Consider the following 21,091-nt stretch of genomic DNA (forward strand, 5'->3'; position numbering starts at 1 on the left):
TTAGGCAATGTTAGCAGTAATGCATTGTCTTCATCACTATTATGGTGGTGGCTGGAGTGGCAGACAGGCCTGGTTTGGGCTCCATAATTTGAACTCATCAGGATGGGCCCTGTTCAAAACTGTACTCAACCCTGCCTTGTAAATATGCTACCTTATGGATGGCGATGAGCTCCAGCAGTAGTACGGTTAGGGCCGTAAATGGGTCAGTGGACTTGATGGGGTACCCGGACCCAGCCCATTTAGACCTGACCGGTTTGTTAAATAGTACAGGTCTGTCTAAGAACAGACCCAGTTGTTAAACATTTCTAGATCTCGTTTCCTTTATATTAGGCCCAATCGGAACCCATTTAGTAGATGAGCGAGTCTGGTCTATGTTGCAAGTAACATGAGAAGTACCTGTTAGACCCGACCCATTTATAAATGGGCCTGGTTGGATCTACCTCTCCCAGATAAATGGGTCTGATGGGGTTGACTCAGACCCGACCCAGACCTGGCCATTTAGTAAAAGGTCTGGGTCTAAAATTTGGACCTAGACCCACCCATTTAGTAAAAGGGTCTGAGTCTAAAATTTGGACCCAGACCCATTTAGTAAATGGGCAGGTCTGGTTTTGGCTAAACCCACCCCAAACCTGACCATTTACATCCCTAAGTACAGTTAGCTCAATCAAATCAGAAAATTGAGTAAAGCAACATTGACAGGCCACTGATCAGAGACGTCTGATTAGTGACCAGCCTATTGTTGAACATCCACATTATCGGCCTGCGGAAATGGCAAAAGTCCACAGGAAAGAAGTAATACACAAAAGAATATGCATGTATATATGGATGGGATTCTCCCTGGTTCAAAAAACAGCCATTCAATGACTATAAAGAAGGCAAGCCAAAGAACTCAAATCAAGCTCTCTCAATATTCATCACCTCAAACCGACATTAATCACATGAAAGGACAATCCTCTGGGAGGCTGGCAGCATCAATTGAGGCCAAGGAAACGAACATCCACTGATCACAGGACACTCATAAAAATAACAACCATGCTTCATTCATTATCAAGAAGAAAGGCAGCACCTGAAAGGCAACAGCTATATCAAAATTGGTCCCAGTTCAAGATGGAACTGCTGGCCCATACTACCATTTGACGGGCCACTGCAAAATCCTTCAATTCCACCACACTCATAGCCAACACATGCCAACTCACACACTGGGTCTGAATCTCAAATTGCAACTCAACGTCGGAGTACATCTATTTTGCTTCAACCACTCCAAACAGTTCCTTTTCTTCATGGCACTGTTTAAAAACATCGTCAAGCTCAGGGAATGCTGATACAAGGAGCAATTCAAGCAGGTCGATCATCAGTTGCTTCAAACAAAGGGGGGACTGCATAGTAAAACACCATAAGAGCTCTGTCAAAGAGAATCTCATCGAAGCAGGACTTAGTTTCCATAGTTTGACCCAGCTGAGTTAATTATAACTTACGAATATTATAAAAATTCACCTATTCAATACTCAGTAAGGCAGTGTTTAGCATAGTTCCAAAACTCGCTGAATTGACTCGAAACTTGGCTGAGTTAACTCAACTTGGCAAGATTTCAAGCTAATTGCTGGGAAACTCGGTACTGGGCGTGTCTCGACCTGGACTCAGAGAGACTGGTCAAGTCGACTCGGCTTGACTTGAACCAACTGACTTCCTAAGCTAATAAAAATAAATATAGTACGGGTGAATTTGAATTACATTCTATATTACTTCTATTAAAATACCCATTTACATTCTTAATATTTTCAATTTACAATAATTAAATATCAAGTCGAGCCGGGTCAAGTTAATGCAGGGGCATTTTCACACTGGGCTCGAGTAGGGTCGCCTGTGGGATGCAGGGGCACACTCAGGGTGGGTGACCCATGTGATTTGGGGCCCACGGGGGAAGTCTCGTGTTCGAGACTCCTCACCAAGAATGATTAATGCGCATTTCACACCAGGCTTGAGTGGGGTAGCCCGTGAGATGCAGGCACACACTCGAGGTGGGCGGCCCATGTGATTTGGGGCCCACGAAGGGAATTCAGCCGAGGTCTTAAACCCATGAGATATGGGGCCTGGGCTATGAGATAAAAGGATTAATTCGCCATACTCTAACAGTTCAAGCTTTTAGAGCAAGTGGTTAATTGTCCTGCATCACGAGTCTTCAAGTCAACCCGAACCAGCTGAACATTGAGTCGAGTCAAGTCAAGATTTCAGGTTTTCAAACTATGAATTTTATTAGATCATAATATAAACTTATTGCTTGGAGCATTGCCAAACAAGGTCAATCCAACTGAGTTTTGAGTTGCTTGCAGCCAGGAGGAAACAAAGGAAATCTGTCAAAAAGAAGCATGCAAAATCATGATAAAAAGAAGTATATTGTGTAGTTAAAATCACAGAACTTGAACAAGAAGTTACTTCACGAAATTGGTAGTGTTACAAATTCTCCATCGTGAAAGACATAACTGTAATTTGAGGACTACTTCCTCATCATGAGTGCTAGGAACCAATCATTAATTTTTGTTATTTTCAAATATTAAAAACTAAAATGTTCAAAATTCAATTTGATTTTGCATCCAGACAGATCTTAAATGACTTTGGAAGCAAGTGCATATCATCATTGTGATGCAGGACAATTAACCACTTGCTCTAAAAGCTCAAACTGTTAGAGTGTGGCAAATCAATCCCTTTATCTCATAGCCCAAGCCCCACATCTCATGGGTTTGGACCTTGGTCGAACCCCCCTCATGGGCCCCAAATCACATAGGTATCACCTCATACAGGCCGCTCACCCCGAGTGTGCCCCTGCATCCCACAGGCAACCCCACTCGAGCCCGGTGTAAAAATGCCCTTGCATTAATCACCCCCAATGAGGAGTCTCGAACACAAGACCTCCCGCTCTGATACCATTTTGATGCAGGACAATTAACCACATGCTCTAAAAGCTTGAACTGTTAGAGCATGGCGAATCAGTCCCTTTATCTCATAGCCTAGGCCCCACGTCTCATGAGTTAGGACCTCGGTCGAACCCCCCTCGTGGGCCCCAAATTGCATGGGTACCGCCTCATATGAGCCACCCGCCTCACACGGGTAGAGTCCGCCTCACATGGGTTGCCCATCCCGAGTGTGCCCCTGCATCCCACAGGCAACCCATTCGAGCCCGGTGTGAAAATGCCCTTGCATTACATTGTCACTTATCCTCGTCATCACTGAAGCCTTTTGTCCCAACCAATTGGGGTTGGCTTTATGAATCCTGTTTCGCCATCGATCAAGATTACAAGCATTGAATTCTCATGCTTGCTTAGCAAACTTCACCGACCAGCCGACTCCCTGACATCAACCCTCTACCCAAGCTGGGGACCGGCTGGCACATCGCTACCAGGTAGAGTTTAATTAGGAAATACGTGTATAATTTTATATTAGTTACAATCATTGTTTCTCTTTGATGGAAGGCTTTGATTGTTGACATCAAAAGGAAGGTTGCATTGAATGAATCCCAACCTGTTTAAACAAAAGATATGAAAGAAGATGCGCCAGCACCAAAGATGAATTAACCATTGGAATGATTAATTGACCCATGGATACCTCTGTTGATGGATCAACATCTGGATTGGGTAAAGACTTGACTAGATCAAAAGAAGAGTCAAAAGATTCACCAACAAAACAAGTCAATAGATCATACTGGCAAATTCAATGGTGTGTCTACCAAAGTTGGGATGGACATGTTATTCCCGTCTCAACGATGATCAAAGAGCATGGATGGAAAGCCAGTAGCAACAAAGACACATCACAACAACCAGAATCTGATCGAGAGCTGAAAAGGCCACAATCACCATTTCTACCATTCATGGCCACAAACCCACTATTGAAAAAGAGGTGGAAGTCAACATCTAGGATGTCGAGGACAGCAAAGAAGCAGAAGAAGTTTTCCATCCAATGCACAGACTTCACCATCAACTGCCACCAAAGCCAAAGAAGACAGGCGATAATAGCAGAATTTCGCAATGGATTATTATTGGCTGTTATCATAGACAGGGAGTGATTTATGCAATCAGAACCCCAATGTGGCCTTGCATGGTCACACAAATGGAGAGATTTAAGTGTTGAATCAGTTATTTCTTGAATAAATGTTTTTTATGTCTTTGTAATAGTGGATTTGACTGGAATAAACTAATGGGCTGATTGTGATTAAACCATAAGGGGCATTTTTGGTATTTCCCATTAGACAACGGTTTCTTTATGTTGATGTCTATATAAAGACCATGTGGGACTCTCATATGTTATGTTATGATGAATTTGAGAATAAAGAATGATTTTCTTTACTTCTCAAGATGGGATAACTCTTTTATGGAGGTGACATTAGATCCAAGACATAGGGCTTCCCCATCAACTACTGGCCAAGCGGAAGGTGTACAACTCTGTGATGGATTAACACGGGCTGTAACTTGAGGATGAGTTCTTTTCATAGAAGAAGTGTTGAAATTATGCCTGCCCACAATCCTTTGCAGGGCTCAACATTTGCTGGCTTTGGACAATTTATTTATAGACTTGGGCCTAAATATCAAATTTTGCAATTTACTATTTGTGGATGGGAGCTGTTTAAAGATGCAATTAAAGATATGGGGAAATGTGATTGAAGATATAGGGGCTAATATGAAAATGTGAGTGAAGATTCGGAGGATTATTTCCTAGATTTGCTTTTACTATTATTGGGCTTTTACCATCTTAGGCAGATTAGATTGATATGAAATCAATTTCCAAGTGTGAGCGCCCCCAAGTATTGTGAGAAGAAGTTCGATATCAATAAAGTATTTCTCCCTCTGTACTCAAATATTCATGTATGTTTACTCTTGTCCATTTCTTTGTGATTCGGATGTTGAGATCTCATTGACTTGATAGCCGGGTTGGACCATGAAAGAATTCCCCATGTGCCTTAGCAAAGATCAGGGGGAGGAGGATTGATGCAGTTAGATATCCAACCCCATGTCTGCCCTGCATGGCCACGTGAAGGGAGAATTTTTCTTTTAAAATGGGTGAGGAGATTCAAGTGTTAAATCAGTTGGTAGTTGAATCTGATTCTTATGTAGTTAAAATGTAATGATGGATTTGACTAAAACACCTTTATGGGCTCGCCAAGTGTTCAAGCATGGGAATTTCGAGTATTTCCTCTTACTTTGGGGTCTTCTTTATATTAAGGTCAATATAAATACCATGTGGAAACCCTCTTCTATTATGTTGTGATAAAGGTTTAGAATATCATCCAAAAACAATATGTATAACACATACGAACCGGTTTTTAACCCATGATCATGATGAAATTGAGAATGAAGAAGGCTTTGCTTTTCCTTTTCCTGAGATGGGAGAACCCTTTGTTGAGATGCCACTGGATCCAATGTGAGATTTCACAAAGGTGGTGTGACTCCACCTAGTTGTCTGGATCCACGTCAGTCGCAACTCAGATTCAACCCAACAACCCTCTGGTTGCATCACTTGCTGAACCAATTTTTAGAATAAAAAGTAAAGTACTAGGGAAGCTAATAGATGCTAATTGTGCAAAAGTAGTCCACATATGTAGCCAAATGGACCACGTGAACCTCACAATTAGTTCAAACAGTTAACGATGACCTGTGGTACTCGCAGGTCTACAGATACACTTTATAGGTGCAACCAGTAAGCTCAAGTGTCCCACAAGGCTGATTGGATTATTGATGCAGGACAACTAACTACTTGCTCTAAAAGCTCGAATTGATAGAGCGGGGTGAATCAATCCCTTTATCTCATAGCCCATGCCGCACATACCATGGGTAGGTCCTCGGTCAAACTCCCCTCATGGGCCCCACATCACATGGTTTCTGCCTCACACGAGCCACCTACCTCACACAGGCCGCCCATCCCAAGTGTGCCCTCGCATCCCACAGGCCATCCCACTCGAGCCCAATGTGTCACTGCATTAATCACTCCTGATGAGGAATCTCGAACACGAGACCTCCTGCTCTTATAGCACTTTGATGCAGGACAACTAACAACTTGCTCTAAAAGCTTAAACTAATAGAACGTGGCGAATCAATCCCTTTATCTCATAGCCCAGGCCCCACATCCCATGGGTTAGGGCATCGGCTAAACCCCCCCTTGTGGGTCCCACATCACATGGGTTCCACCTCACACAGACCGCCCACCCCGAGTGTACCCCCGCATCCCACAGGCCACCCCACCTGAGCCTGGTGTGAAAATGCCCCTGCATTAATTATCTTTTGGGCTAGTCAGCTTGAGGGATCCATATCTTAATCTGTGATGCAGTGGGGAAGATGTTGTTTTCATCCCAGCAACTTAGGTAGAAGATTCCTATTACTAAGGGTTTACAGCAGGAGAATAGATGCCATGGTCCTATGCGAGAATATGAAGAAAATTATAGGAGAATGCAGAAGTGCTACCTGAAGGAAAAAGTAGATGTCCTTGGCACACCGTTCATACTCCTTACGACCAACAAGCCCCACTAGAGTGGCTGGTGCATTATCTGCAGAAATTTGCTGAGAGAGATTAGATGGATCAGTAAAGAGGGAAACGAGTACCACACCCTATGATGGCCACAAGCATAGGCACAAGATATAAATTGGCATGTGAAAAATGGAGCACAAACATGAGTATTCATTACTGTTAAAACTGTTTGCACAAAGAAATTTTTATCATTATATTACTGCTAGATAAAATATTCCAAGAAGTGTTTAAGACCACTTGAATCGGAACTCAACTGAACCAATGTAGATCTACTGGGCAGTGGGCACACAGTAAGAGTCCAAACAGATTTTTAGGAAAAAATATGTTGAGATGAGCTTTGAAACAGAAATACAAGGACTTCCTGGGCACAGATATGCCAACCATGCAAGCAGAGCCAATTCTCTAATTTATGGCAAGGCCCCTTCAACATAAAACCTTAGAGGGCAAAAACAAATAGAACATAATTCTGTTGCCAGCTAAGCTTCAAGGAGATGCGTGGAGCCTGTATCTTACCAACCATAAGTTCATAAACAAACTTTGCACGTTGAGCAGCCTCGAATTCTTGTTGTTCATCTACCAATAAATTCTGTTCCTTTCCGTTGTTTTTCTGAATTTCCTCCTTCGGTGTCGAAACCATCATAGACGGATTGCCAGAACGGGAATTTTGCAACTGACTTGCAGATGGGGGTGGTCGCTGACGCCTTGGATGTTTAGTTAGAAAGATTCCATCAGGCCAAAGGATCTATTCCAGTGACATACAAATCAGATCAGAACATCAGGAAAAAAATTTATCCATGCTCAAGAAAAGGAGTCGTTGAAGATCATTTACTGAAAGTCAACAAATAAACCAACAGTTGTCACTGGGAAAAAGAAGAAGAATTAAAAGAACCTTTATTTCTTAAAAAAAGATAAGCTAATTGATAGTGAAGAAAATAGAATCAAAGCAAGAAAGTCAAAACAATTACAACAAGGTCAGCATAATCTTTGCAGATATGATGATTGAAGGTTGACATTTCATGCACGTAATGTAATTGCCCACACAAGGAAGATCAACCTTTGGCAAGTGGGTTTTTTCACAACAACTTCAATTTAAGGGTGGTACTCAAAATTGAAAATACTAACTTCAAAACACAAAACATTCATGCTTACAACTTTGGACAAACATGTCTAAAATTCAAGTGCAGTTTTGCAGCTTTTGCCAAGTTTTTGGGTAGGCATAGATACCTTTTCCACTTGAGAGAAGGATCTCAGTAACCTGAGGTAACAAGATGGTCCAACATCTCTAGAAAACAAGAGGCGTGAGCAAAGAAAATAACGAAGCTAAAAAATCAGTGATAAAAAATACAATAAAATTAGATATTAATACAGCTTAAACTCAAACTGAGTAAACAACCTGTCCATCTGATTAACAAGAATCCCAAGTGATTCTAGAACTGAAGCGCTTTAGTTCATAAATCCCATTTGTCTTCTTTTTCCTGCTAATATGTCAATGAATGGCGGATAAAGATAACAGATGGAAATGCACATTGAGTCCATGAAAAATTCAATGATCTCAACTTATGTGAGGAAATAAACACTCGCAGATTTGGCAGTTAAAGGAAAAGGTTGTTTTCAAGTTTTCAAACTGCATCACTGTTTTATACAGAATCATATAAGGTTTCAGGAATCACCTGCTCAATACGCTTGATAATAGAAGCAATTACTGATCCCCGTCTCAGCAGCAGGATTTTCTCAATTAGCCAGTCATCAAATGCATCACCCATGCCCAGTTGCAAGACCTGTTTGGCTACCCAAAAGGCCTGACGCCTATAAAGCAAATGACGAATACTATTAGAAGTAATACATCAAGTAAGATGGTAAGATCTTAATAGGAGTTCCTGACAGAACTGAATATTAGCATGAACGATGGATAGAGTGGCCTTGTCTTATCATTCAGAGGGGGGGGGGGGGGGGGTGTGGAAAGGTAAAGAAGAGTGGCCTTGTCTTATCATTCAGTGGGGAAAAGGGAAATAAAAGTAAAGTAAAGAAGAGTGGCCTTGTCTTCCAATCATTATGCTTAATACCTGATCCAACCACCATCTTGGAGCTGGAAAATCACATCCACCAAATCCAATATCGGAACACTAAGATTTGGAGGCACCCACTGCATTTGAGACATGTATTATCAAATCTATGTAGAACATATTCAGGTCAGAAGTCAGAACTCTCATGGCATCAATAGATAGAAGCATTCAAACATGGTGGAAGTGGTGGACATAGAAATTAAGCTGCACCATTCATTACATAAACAATGTTCATAGCTCATGCATATGGTCACTAAAAATAACGCAAACCTGACATGCCGGATCTGCAAAAAAAATAAAATTACCTCAGTAGGAAGGGTAGGGTCAGCGGCAGCTTCAAGAAGTGACTGAGATGTCTCTTGTGGACTATCATCAGAACTTCTCTCTGAACTTTTTGGAGCTTTTCCAGGCTTGATGAATGAAGAATTATTCTTTTGCAACCTACCATCTGAATCACTCCCTGAATGATCATCAAATTGATTTTTACACTGTTTTCCAGAACTTTTTCCTGAAAAGTTCTTAACATTTCTGGTCTTCAATTCTGAAATATCTGGCATGAAAGTAGATTCCTGACTCTTGGTTCCTAGGTGTTCCTTCCTTTTGATGCTTAACTGGTCATTTATGTCCTCCATTGAACTCTGAACCTTTGTTTGCTTTTCATATGGCTTATCAGCTAGGTCAACTTCACAAAAATTTCATGTGAAAGAGAAGTATATAATTTAGTAAATATATAAGTATAGAAAATAAATGAATCCAGAAATTGCCCTAAAACACCCTCACCTGATAATGTTTCGATGATAGAAAGGGAATTTGAGAACATGTATGTCTGCACCGAAGAGAAACAATTAAAATTTTCTCCCATTAAAAATGGATAGGCAACTGGACAAGACTGGACAAATGAGATGAAAATCATACCTGGGAATCCACACTAAGGAAATCCCAAACTTCTATGGATCCGGATATAGTTGGAAGCTGAAGTAGCTTCTGAGAACCAGTAATACAGTGATGAGTCAATGTTATTTAAAGATTGAGAGCATCTCATTACATGTAACATAAGCAAAGAGAAAAATACTTACTAGAATGCATTTATGCTAGAAACATAAATAATAATAATAATAACAACAACATGCTGGGATAGGACCTTGTGACTAGAAGTTAGGCAAGGAGGAAAGTAATGTAAAATCATGGCCATTCCAGGTCACCACCTGCCTAAAGAAAAGGAACTTTTCTCAAGTCATTTGCATCAAACCTAAGTTGCACTAAATGGAACTAAGGGCATTTTTTTCCTTTTTCTTTTTTTTAAAAAAAGAATAAATAAGAATTTATTAAGAAAAACATAAATAAAATACAAGATAGAGCACAACCAGCCAGAGAACAACCGGAACTGGAAGCCCGACAACTTAAGACCACACAATGGGGCCCCCTCCCTGACACAGTTATCTAAAATTCCAAACCCTTAGGTCCCCTTAAGAAGCTCCATCTTTCATGAGGCCATCAACGATGTCATTGGACTCTCTCCCAATCTTCTGAAAAGATATGGAACACCTCAGCATAGAACCAGCACTTCATGATCATACTGGACAGTCTCCAGAGACATCTGCCAGTTGATAAGCTCCAACTAAGGGCATGTTTGATAAGCAGGAAAAGAAGGAAAAAAAAAGGGAAATTGTAGTGATTATTTCCGTCAGTAATATTGGGAATTCGATTCCATTTTTAGGGGTATGTTTGATTCGCTGGTGGAAAATCTCTGATTCATAAGACAATGGTCACCTTAAATCTTATGCTAGAGAATACAATGGTGGTAAAGGCTAACAATTACTTCCCACAGTTTTCTTTGCAAATCAAATATGAGAAAACATCTTGTCAAAGAAGAAAGTTTATTTTCCTCTTTCCCTTTCCTTTCCTTTCCCTCTTTTCAAATAGGCCCTAACAGTCTCAACAGATTTAGGAACCACTAGCAATTCTAGATTAGAATTTATATCCTATAGATGCAGGGGCGTATCCCTGTAGAAATGTAAATGACCTCAACATCATGATTGAGCCATAAGGAACCTGATCATAACGAGAGTTGATTTTCAATCCATCATTAGATGGATTCAATGCCCTCTCTAATATCTGAAGTATTTTTTCCACCTAGCCACAAGCACAAACACACAGAACTCCACCTAGTAGCAACGCGTCAACTAGTCCTCAACCCAAGTAGAGGAAGGTTGATGTCAGGTAGGCAGCCAATAGTTTAAGTTTTGCAAGCAATCATTAAAAAAAAAAAAAAGCAAAGCCAAATCATAACAACTAGGGCAAGGCTACCAAATTCAATGATACAAATATATACATACATAAGCATGTGCACGTGCACAAACACATATTGCAGTGTCTCACCTTCAAGTATGTGTCAAGCAATTTACACCTTTCTTGAACAACAGACAACTCTAGGCCAGATGACAGAAAATGTTTCGGTGGCAAACTAAGATTATACTCTGAGAATTCTTTAAGATGCCGATGTAGCTCCTCAAAATGACGGAACCTAATGAAAAGATAGATCCATGTAAGAATCAGGCAGCTGGGGTGTAATGTTACTGACTAAAATGTATGGTGCAACAAACTGAAATTGATAATGAAGCTTGATGAAGGATTAATGAGGATAAGAAAAAATAAAATAAATAAAACAAGGACTGACAAAACTGGAGAAAGAAATTGATGTAGGGAGAAGGGGAAAGCTAATTGCATTCTTTCTGGCACCTTCTTTTAATTGACCAGTTATTATTATCTGCATCTGTCACAGAGATGGAATACACAGCAAATGTTTTAGAACCACTCTTCACAAAATTGGCACCCAAGACCTGTATCAGAAAATGAGCTTACATCCTTCAAATATATCAGTATAGAACATGACAATAATCATTAACCAAACTCCAAGTGAAGACAAAAGGAGATTTATAAAAAACTACCTCACATCTCAACTTCAGGAATGAATCTTCCAAAAAGGAGTTTTCGGGAGACTTCAGAGATGAATTACAAGCTTTGGATATAGAAATAGATGGTGCAGACGAAGAAGCAGCTGCTCCACTATGAACTCTACCTGGCGATTCTGAGTCAGAATCATCATGATCATCCGCTTCTGCGTCATGTTTTGATGCATTCAGAATATCTTTGCCATCTCCCAACGACAAAGTTGTTCTTTCAACCTCTTGCCAGATGGGAACCTTTTGATTGCTTGACCTGAATCTTTTCCTTCCAGAATGTGTTTTAGATAATCTCTGGTATCGAATATGACCTTTACTGCTCTTTCTAGTCGAACGGCCATCAGAACTTTCAAGAGGATGCCGTATATGTGAAACTGCAGCATGTCTGTTATTTTTACTATCCCAAACTTTGGTTACAGGTGAATCAAGCCCTGTGACAGTGCTAGTTTCATCATCTTCGGTCGGGTAAGAGCTCTCACTCTCCAGTTCATCCTCCTCCAAATGCATGGGATCATGCTCAGCATTTCCCTGATATGATGTGACAATAGGTTGAGTTGACCTGTTCCCATCAATATGGGCATATGAATTTTCTACCATGTGTGAATCTTTATGCTGAGGATAAACAGTGTTTCTCGTAGAAGTATAAGCCTTGACTGTTCCATCCTGTATCTTGTGCTTGGATGTCACCCTCAAGTGATCCATAGTATTCCCAGCCGAGGAATTCTGTATAACTTGCTTGGCTGACTGGTTAACACCTTCCTTCTTTTTGTAGTTGCGCCCTTTTGTCCACATATTTTCAAAATGCTCTGGGGCAAGAGCTTGAGTTTTTCTGCGGGACATCACATCTAACATCTGACCCCACTCTCCGCTTGGTCGGCATTGGGAACCCAAGGGCGAAGAATTCTTGGACTGAGATGATTGGGCATCACCTGGTATAAGATTTGATGTGGTAGGGTGCAGTTTGTGAATCATAGGCACTGCACTAGCTTGATAACTGCTCGATGATAAATCACACACAGAGTGTTTCTGATTCTTCAAGAGAACAGTTCCATTAGCAATTCCTTTTGCAGCTTCACCTGAAGCAGTTACAGAATGAGTGTGCTTAAACTGCACAAGTTCAACACCTTTATTTGAACGGTCCAAAACCCCAGAAAAACGATCAGATGAAGTCCTTGAAGATGGATTGTTTTGGGATCCCTCTTGTTGTGATGATGTAACTCCTTTATCAGTCTTCTTGCTAGAAGAAAGAACCAAAGATTCAATCCTTTCATTAATAAACCTGTCATAACAATTTTTTTTTTAAAAATGAAGAAGAAAATCAGCTAAACGAAAACGAACACGAAGACAGTAAGACACAAAGAAGAAGAAGAAGAAATCTACCTTGGGTTAGCTAAGTTCAAGACAGGTCGCATCACTGCACAAGCAAGAAGCTCCCTAACTGTATGACGGAAGAAAGAACACTGCAGATCTTCTGGCTTGAAAGTTAAAGAGATAAGCCCGCCCATCAAGTGCTGCAAAACCTGGGTATAAAATAAATGGCATCAATAATACAAAAGATGAGCTGTTAGAACAAACTCACTTCGCATCACTGAAGGTAAGATTTAAACATTGCTTGACTACATAATGTGGAAGGGAACTTCAGAATAATAGGTGTTGAACCTTGTGCTCAGCTTCAGCAGAAAACAAAGCTGGATGCAACTTATTCTCAGATGCCAGAACCAGCTTCAGTTGTGTATCCTGATGACCTATGGGCATCTTACCTGTCTCATGCTTTCCAATCTTGGCTTGACATACACGATAAAGCTCTAAGTGATTGCAAATCAGATTGATAATATCCCTGCACCATATCATGTTAATGAAGACCTTCAATAAGTGCAATTCTGGGTAAAAACAGCTGATACACTGGGGAAACATGGCAAATGACATGTCCAAAATTAAACCTGGTAAGAAGATCAATGAGATTTATATCTCTTGCACGAAATGAAACTTCTCCAAGGACACCATTCATGATCTGCACCAGCTCCTCTGGACCATCCTTATCGGGAGTTAAACGTGAGTACCACAGATCTGTCACCCACTCAGAAACTAGATGTCTTGTGAACTGATCGATTGCTGCCTCAACAGTGGGAGAATTCACCTTTCTTCTCCAGTTTGAGTTTTCAGGGGCAATCTTTGGAATTTCAAAAGATTTCTTTTCAGGTGGATTCTCAACTGAAGGTGGCCTGTTGTATGCTGCACCTCTTTTTCGCATTTCCATATCAAATGAGATATAGCGGAGGAAGACAATTAAGGAGGCGGCAGCAGGCAAATTGACCCAAACGGAGGAGCTTGTTACTGAGAGGAGAGTAACAGTAAGGCATCAGTCACTACATTATAAATAAATAAATAAAGGGAAGAAGAAGAAGAAGAAGGAAGAAGAAAAGGAAACTACTACCAAATTCGATCAACTCATGATAAGCATGTTCTACAGACATCATACAACCAACTAATACAAAAGCCTTAATGAGCAAATACGATCATTAGTCACTACACGAAAATGAAAAGGAAACAACTGCCTTAAAGAGCAAATACGATCATTAGTCACTACACGAAAATGAAAAGGAAACAACTGCCTTAATGAGCAAATACAATCAAATCATGTCATAATAAGTGTTGGAGTGGAAACATTGTAATTTGGGTGGTCCTACAGACTACCATATGGTTTCATATTAATAAAAATTAGAAAGGGGGTAGATGAGAGTAAATTGAGATTAGGGTTTTATCTACCCCCTCTCTCTAATTTATATTAATAAGAAACCATATGGTAGTCTGTAGGACCACCCAAATTACAATGTTTCCACTCCAACAATAAGTATGTTCTACAAATATCATACAACCAACTAATACAAAGGCCCTCCATTTCAGTTCTTGAACTATAAAAAGAAGGAAGCTGTTTTTGTTTTGTTTTGTTTTTTTTTTTTTTTTTTTTTTGAAAGGTGGAAGCTGTTGATTTTCATGTAATTCATATGTTAGTGATCCCTGCAAAATATTATGTTGCACCAACTTCTCTATCTAATTCTTGAATATTGGAACTGTGGAAGTAGTGAATGAACACAACTATTTCATTTGAAAAGGGATGGAATAAAATGTTAGTTCCTTTCTGGTCAAAATCACACAGAAGTTCATGAGGAAAAAGCCATTAGGAGAAACTACACATGAGTGAACCACAGATAGGGCTGTCAATGGGTACCTGGATCCGTGAATAGCTGAAGCATCCAACCTGATTTATTTAGTCAGATCTTGATGGAGATTCTGTGCTCCAATTAATAATCGGGTCAGGTACAGCTGTACAGGCCCATGGATTCAGATGCAACCAGAAATTGGGTCGGGGCAGTTACTAGAATATATAATTTTGTTATCCTTTATTTAATTATAACTGTTTATTATAAAACCATACGAAATGCATGTTTCTATGATGGATCAAAATCTAGATCCGGAGCTTAACATTAGCCTCGACCCAATTCCAAATCCAAACCCCATTACAAGTTCTACTTTGTGCTTGAAACCAGACACAAAGGAGCTGATGGAGGATCTGAACCGAATCCACTACCTCATATATGGTACACCCATATCCAAACCCAACAGGACTGACAGGGGATCTGAATCCAATCCGCTACCTCAGATATGATACCCGTGTCCAAACCCAACAGGACCTGAACCCGATTCCCTTAGTTGGGTCTGGATACAGGTAAGCCTGTGCCCAACCTGAACCCGACCAGTTGACAGCCCGAACCATTTGTGGAAATGCGGCTGTGAACTTAATCTATGATGCATGAGGAAAATCTGGCAGAAAGCAATAGGCCACATGATCAATACCAATATCAATACATGATTCTATATGGAGTTAAATGCAAGGCACAATGCATTACCATAGAGCAGGGCTTGGACTAATTAATTATAAATGTTTCTAATGTAATGTCAACAATTGTGTACTTAGACTTTTATTATAAAATATAAATAACCTCATGGCGAACTTTTTTATGAAAGGATGCTAATGAAAGGCCATATTTCCCCACACATTCAACAGTGAAATTATAAGTGGCAGATCCATTGTCATCTTTACTTTAATACGAACAAAACTCGTTATAATGGATGAAGAAAATGAATACAACTTGTTATAAGTTTTCAAAATATCATTCATAAAGATGCCTTGGGCAATCCAACACTTTGTTTAATAAAATGGTTTGGACAATTTAATGAATAATACAAATTTAAAGGCTCTAAATCTAACTGAAGTTATGGCCCTCGATAGAGTGGAATGGCGAAAAAGGATTCATGTAGCCGACACCAATTAGTTGGGATCATTGTTTAAAGTATTCTCGATATTATCCATATATCCAGCTCGGAGGTATCGGTAACATTGGTAGCAATACCGATAATACTGGTAGTATCATAAATTTCAAGTATCGACAATATATTAGTATCATCGATGTATCGATATCGCCAATATTTTTCGATTGTGTAAATTCTAGTTGTCGCTTGTATCACCAATGTATTGATATCACCAATATTTTCGACTTTATAAATTTCAGGTGATGCTTCTATCGTTAGTGTATCGGCAATATTTCAATAATATCGCCAATGTATCAATATTTGCCAAAAATATGTTTATTAAAAACAAATCTTATTTCATTTTTTTTATGGGCGCATGTTTGTATGTGTGTATATGCATGGATGGATGGATCATGGATCAAGGATGGATGTATGGATGGATGGATGCGTGGGATGGATGGATGCTTGGATGGATGTATAAATATTATGAGATGGATAGATGGTTGGATGGATGGCTAGATAGGTACTTTTTTATTTATTTATTTACTTTTACATGTCTTAGTTATTGTATCGTACCTGCATTTGTATTATATAAACTCATTTTGGTTACTATTGGACTAATTCTTGCGACAACATGTGCTTTTAGGCCCCCCATTAAATGGAAACTTATTATGTATGAATTAGTTTTGCAAATTTTTTTTTTTATTTCTAAATATGTAAATATGTGTATTTTAGGATTTTCCTGAGGTTTCACTAAAAAAAATTCCACCACTTTTCACATGATTCCTAATGCAAACTTGAAAGAGAAAGCAAATAAATCAATAAGAAAATAAAGAGATTATGGAAAAGATCCAACAATCCTCTAGCCGGATGCTAGAGATCACAATTGCAAGACTATGAGCAAGCTCAACAGTCCTCTAGTCTAGAACTAGAGATCACTTTCCCTCCCTTCAACAGCCACCGTAGAGAAAAGAAGAAATTTTCATAAAGAGAATATTGATCAAGTTGTGTTATTCTATAGGATAGAAGTCCTATTTATAATCAACCTTACAATCTATAATAAAAGATATAAAATCTAAAAATCTATGAAATAGGAAAGCACCTAAGTAACAAAGCTTTATATCTTTAAGAAAATACCTAAAATAAGAAGATACTTAGATAAGAAAATATTTAAGATTATTCCCTGCCTAAAAACTAAAGATATGAAAGAAATATCATATTTCCTAATTTAGAGATTTGGAAAAAATGGAAAGTGATGATGGCTAAAAAAAAGGAAGGTGGTCCTTTTCTTGTATACACGTGCAGAGTGTGCTCGCATGAGATGCAAGCTTTTTCTTCGAATCTTGATCAATCGGCACGTGTGGCCATTTGGTTGCATCAATTCCTCAATGTTTTCCCGCATTTCCAAGTATCGGCGTTATTGATATTGTTTCCATGTTCCCGGCTAGCAAAACTTGTAACGACAACACATGCTTTTAGGCCCCCATTAAATGGAAACTTATTATGTACAAATTCTTTTTGCAATTTTTTAATTTATAAATATGTAAATGTGTATATTTTAGCATTTTCTTGAAGTTTCACTGAAAAAATCCACCATTTTTCACATGTTTCCTCAATGCTTTCCTGCATTTCCAAGTATCGGCGATATCGATATTGTTTCCATGTTCCCGGCAAGCAAAACTTGTAACGATACTGATCTTCAAACACTAGTTGTGATAAGGCTACAATGATAATGATGATGGATTTAAAGACTATAAATATTAATAAAATGGTTTTTAAAAAAACAATGGCTTGATGCATTCAATACATTTTGATACCCACTCATGCCACCAGGGGCATTTATTGCAAGTTCTGTCGTCTCCGGGCATTCTTGATAATCTCTCCTCTTCTGAAAATGTGAATTTGGTATAATTCGACAAGATGCATGTGCTCTACTTCTTGGGTTGCCTAACAGAGAATATGAGCTTCAGTCCCCTGGGATTCTCTCGTTTCCAAGGCTTGAAAGGGTTTAGGGAGCAGTGCCAAAGCAATTTACAGAAAGCTTGACATACAAGGCACAAGGGCCAATAACCAGCTCGACTATTTCATGTATTTGTGGCCTCTCACATGACAAACATTAAAACCTCCACAGCCTAATGGTGTCTTGCCAACATACCTTACTTCTAGTTCCAGTATGTTAGCCAATAAAGGATCTTCTATGCTCAAGAAGTATAATGTCAGCATCTCATTTTTGTGCAACAGGTCCACGAGAAGCAATCGGGCACATTGTATGCGGAAATTACAATTTGGCTACAAGCTCATGGGTCATTGAGGTTCCACAAGCTGTACTTCCTGATATTGTATTCGAGCAAGATCTTCATCATTTATGCCTGCTCCACCTACACACTGTCACACATGCCCTGCCTCACAAGCTATTCCTTGACTGTTAACATTGCTTCTATGGTGTAATTAAATATGCTTGGTGTTTCAGGCAGCATGGAAGACGGAACACACATTAAGTGGGCTACTGTCTTCCTGTTTTTCCTGCTGAAAGCCTGAAAAAAGATAAACAACACAGAAAGGAAGATGGTGCCTCGTCTTGTCTGCCTTGTAAACTGGTAACACCAAAAGTACCCTAAATCTGCTTTTCATTGTACAACTAAAACACAGCTGCATTGTAGACAGGATTTGTTTTTGGATTGCAGTTATGCTTCTAAGGTCTGGGTGGGCATCTTCTCCAAATTTAGCAACTCACGGGTCATTCTGCAGTCTGCAGATCAGCTCTTAGCCAGATGGATAAGTGCTGCCCTGGGGACCAAGAGGCAGCATCATTTGGGCCCAAACTGTCAAGGCTACATTGTGGCAATTATGGCTAAGCGCAATGCAAGGATATTTAGAGGCAAGCATCAGACAGAAGCGGTGTTATGCTCATAAATCCTCTACTCAGCAGTTGAACACTCCTTGCAGGACAGGAAATTCAAAGGTATTTCCAAGTCTACACTTCAGCAGAGTTGGGAGGAGCTGACTCAGGGGGGCTGCCACCATCCTGAGATCCAGGAAGATGGTCCCCCTGCCTCCAACAGGCTTCTTTAAGCTTAACTTCGATGGTAGCTCTCTAGGCAACCCCAGACCATCTGGAACAGGTCTCTTCTCTGCAGATGTTGATTGGACCATGATGGACTACTCTGGCCGTTTGGGAATCAATGACTCTAGTTATGCAAAGGCAGTGTACCTCCTTCAAGGCTTAAGGCTAGCAGTGAGTTACAAGTTCAGCCCAATCATAATTGAGGGGGATTCAAGAAATACCATCAACTAGAGTCTTGAAGCCCAAGAACCATTAAAGTTTGCTCATCTCCTGTACAAAGTAGAAGATCTCAAAGGGAGAATAGAGGCTTCCTTACAGCACATCCATCATTCGGGCAACAGCAGAGCGGACTCCCTGGCAAAAGAGGGAGTTACTTGAGATTCTCTTTTTGGTCGTAGATAAGAAGCAAAGCCAGCTCAATGCAGATGTTTAGAGTCTCAGTTTAGTTGAAAAGTATTGTGCTCTTGGGCTCCTTTTATTTCTAAGCTGCTTTTGTCAGTTGATGATTTTATCTAATGATCCATTCATAAAAATAAAAAGCATACCTGCAATATTTAAGTTGCAACAAAAATATATATATATATAAATAAATAAATAAATATATATATATATATATATATATATATATATATATATATATATAAATAAATAAATAAATAAAAATCCACATTTTGGTTAGTCTTGTTTTATTGTAGTTATGAACAATTCCGAAATTTTCACCAAATTCATTTCAAGTCCAGGTTTAAACACTAAAAAATGCATTATATTTAATTATATTCATTCACCATCTACTTTTTCTCATCTAAATCATTACGATTAAAGACAAACCTACATCCAAACATAACCCAAAACAATCCAACTCGCATTTTTTCCAAGTAATTCAAATGATAGGCATAAAGCTAAAAACTAATATGACAGTAACGAACAAACCCACTCCCCAAATTCACCAAATCTAATATGAAAAAACAATACGGAAATCTAAAAAGGGCAGGATTCTCAAATACTTACAGGACATGATATAGGAAAGTCCAAAAATGCAAATCAGCAATAACACGATCCGTTTCTTCGCTTCCTCGATGAGGTCTTTAACAGTCTGCCGCCCCGTACTCATCTCCAACAGATTCGTGACCAATTACAGAGTTCAAAACGAAATTCGCCGCTCTTTCGCAGAAAATCTAATGATTTCCGGTTCCCTTTCAAGAAGCAACGGAATTGAGATCTCAGACAATGAAGCTCGTGCAAGAATCATCTGAGGACACCATTGATTTGGCAAAAATAGCATCGCCGATGAAATCAACCTGGTCGGTAACCAAATTCTACAGAGGGAGGGGATCGAATGTGAGATCGGAGGGAAAAAGAAAAGGAAGGGCACGATTAGGGGAAATCTCTGCGGATTTGCAAAAAATCGAAGGGACTTTTATTTTTTTTATTTTTTTCCCGAAATCGACTTCCGTCGCTCGGTTCTCTGTCAACGTCTCTCTCTCTCTCTCTCTCTCTCTCTCTCTTCCTAATTATAAATTTCCGTTCGTTTGCAACACTGGCATACGCTGGTAAGTACCTACCGTTCCTCAGTTTAAATTCATTTCACGTGAAAAGGGCTCGCTTCTAACTTACACGCTATGCATAGTGAGGACCCGGTAAGTTGGAACCCTAACTCAATCGAGGACACTTTTCGGCACTTGGAGTTCGTGCGTGTAAACGACGCATGCTATTGAGAGATCTGATCCGCTTGCAAGTTGGACCCACTGGATGGATGCCTTGGTCCACACGTGTGTAGAAGAAATGTTTAGCTAATAGAAATTCGTCTACGGTTCACGTTCAATCATGTGTGGCCCACGAGATGGATGGGAATGGCCTGATTCTTTTACTACAGCATATGTGCAGTGGGTTTTGCCTGTTGAACAGCTTGGATCTCATACACGTGTGCCAATTTTACTTCAGCTAAAAAAAATCGGCCTGATCCGGTCCAGTTGTTCGGTGGTCCAGGCCATGTGGCCCCACCATGGATGAAACATTTCACCGGAAACGGATCGGCTACTCCCCCTGCCACCAGTTCGGTGGCTGGTGGTCGGTGCTCTGTGGGCCCCACCACGATGTATGTGTTTCATCCATTCTGCTCATCCATTTTTACAGATCATTTTAGGGCTTGCTTCCGAAAATGAGATGTATCAAGTGGACCA

At 39.8% G+C, this 21,091-nt stretch overlaps 1 protein-coding gene across 10 annotated transcripts; it reads right to left on the reverse strand.

The window, feature by feature from the left end:
- Positions 1 to 796: 796 nt before the first annotated feature.
- LOC131256706 (uncharacterized) lies at positions 797 to 20,430 on the reverse strand. 10 transcript variants are annotated; one of them, XM_058257718.1, is made up of 15 exons: positions 19,920 to 20,425; positions 13,477 to 13,870; positions 13,196 to 13,373; positions 12,917 to 13,056; positions 11,522 to 12,815; positions 11,313 to 11,413; positions 10,953 to 11,097; positions 9,489 to 9,557; positions 9,354 to 9,399; positions 8,879 to 9,255; positions 8,574 to 8,653; positions 8,181 to 8,316; positions 7,024 to 7,252; positions 6,447 to 6,529; positions 797 to 1,318 (listed from the first exon to the last, which is right to left on the reverse strand). In XM_058257718.1, the coding sequence occupies exons 1-15, from the start codon at positions 20,020 to 20,022 to the stop codon at positions 1,193 to 1,195; spliced, it is 3,501 nt and encodes a 1,166-aa protein (XP_058113701.1). In that variant the 5' UTR covers positions 20,023 to 20,425; the 3' UTR covers positions 797 to 1,192. The 10 variants fall into 10 exon arrangements, 7 of the variants coding, with proteins under 7 accessions (XP_058113701.1, XP_058113709.1, XP_058113690.1 ...); XM_058257726.1 differs by having other exon boundaries at positions 797 to 1,376; positions 11,522 to 12,773; positions 19,920 to 20,424; XM_058257707.1 differs by having other exon boundaries at positions 797 to 1,376; positions 19,920 to 20,424.
- Between the last annotated feature and the right edge of the window lie 661 nt (positions 20,431 to 21,091).

Source organism: Magnolia sinica, chromosome 1 (genome assembly GCF_029962835.1).
Source record: "Magnolia sinica isolate HGM2019 chromosome 1, MsV1, whole genome shotgun sequence".
In the NCBI taxonomy this organism is placed as follows: domain Eukaryota; kingdom Viridiplantae; phylum Streptophyta; class Magnoliopsida; order Magnoliales; family Magnoliaceae; genus Magnolia; species Magnolia sinica.

Excerpts from the sequence above, each read along its gene's own strand:
- LOC131256706 (XM_058257707.1), bottom strand. The coding sequence starts at position 20,022 with ATGAGTACGGGGCGGCAGACTGTTAAAGACCTCATCGAGGAAGCGAAG. Across the intron at positions 13,871-19,919 it reads ACTTTCCTATATCATGTCCT|TAACAAGCTCCTCCGTTTGG; the intron begins GTAAGTATTTGA and ends CTCTCCTCTCAG. Across the intron at positions 12,816-12,916 it reads TTGAACTTAGCTAACCCAAG|GTTTATTAATGAAAGGATTG; the intron begins GTAGATTTCTTC and ends TTGTTATGACAG.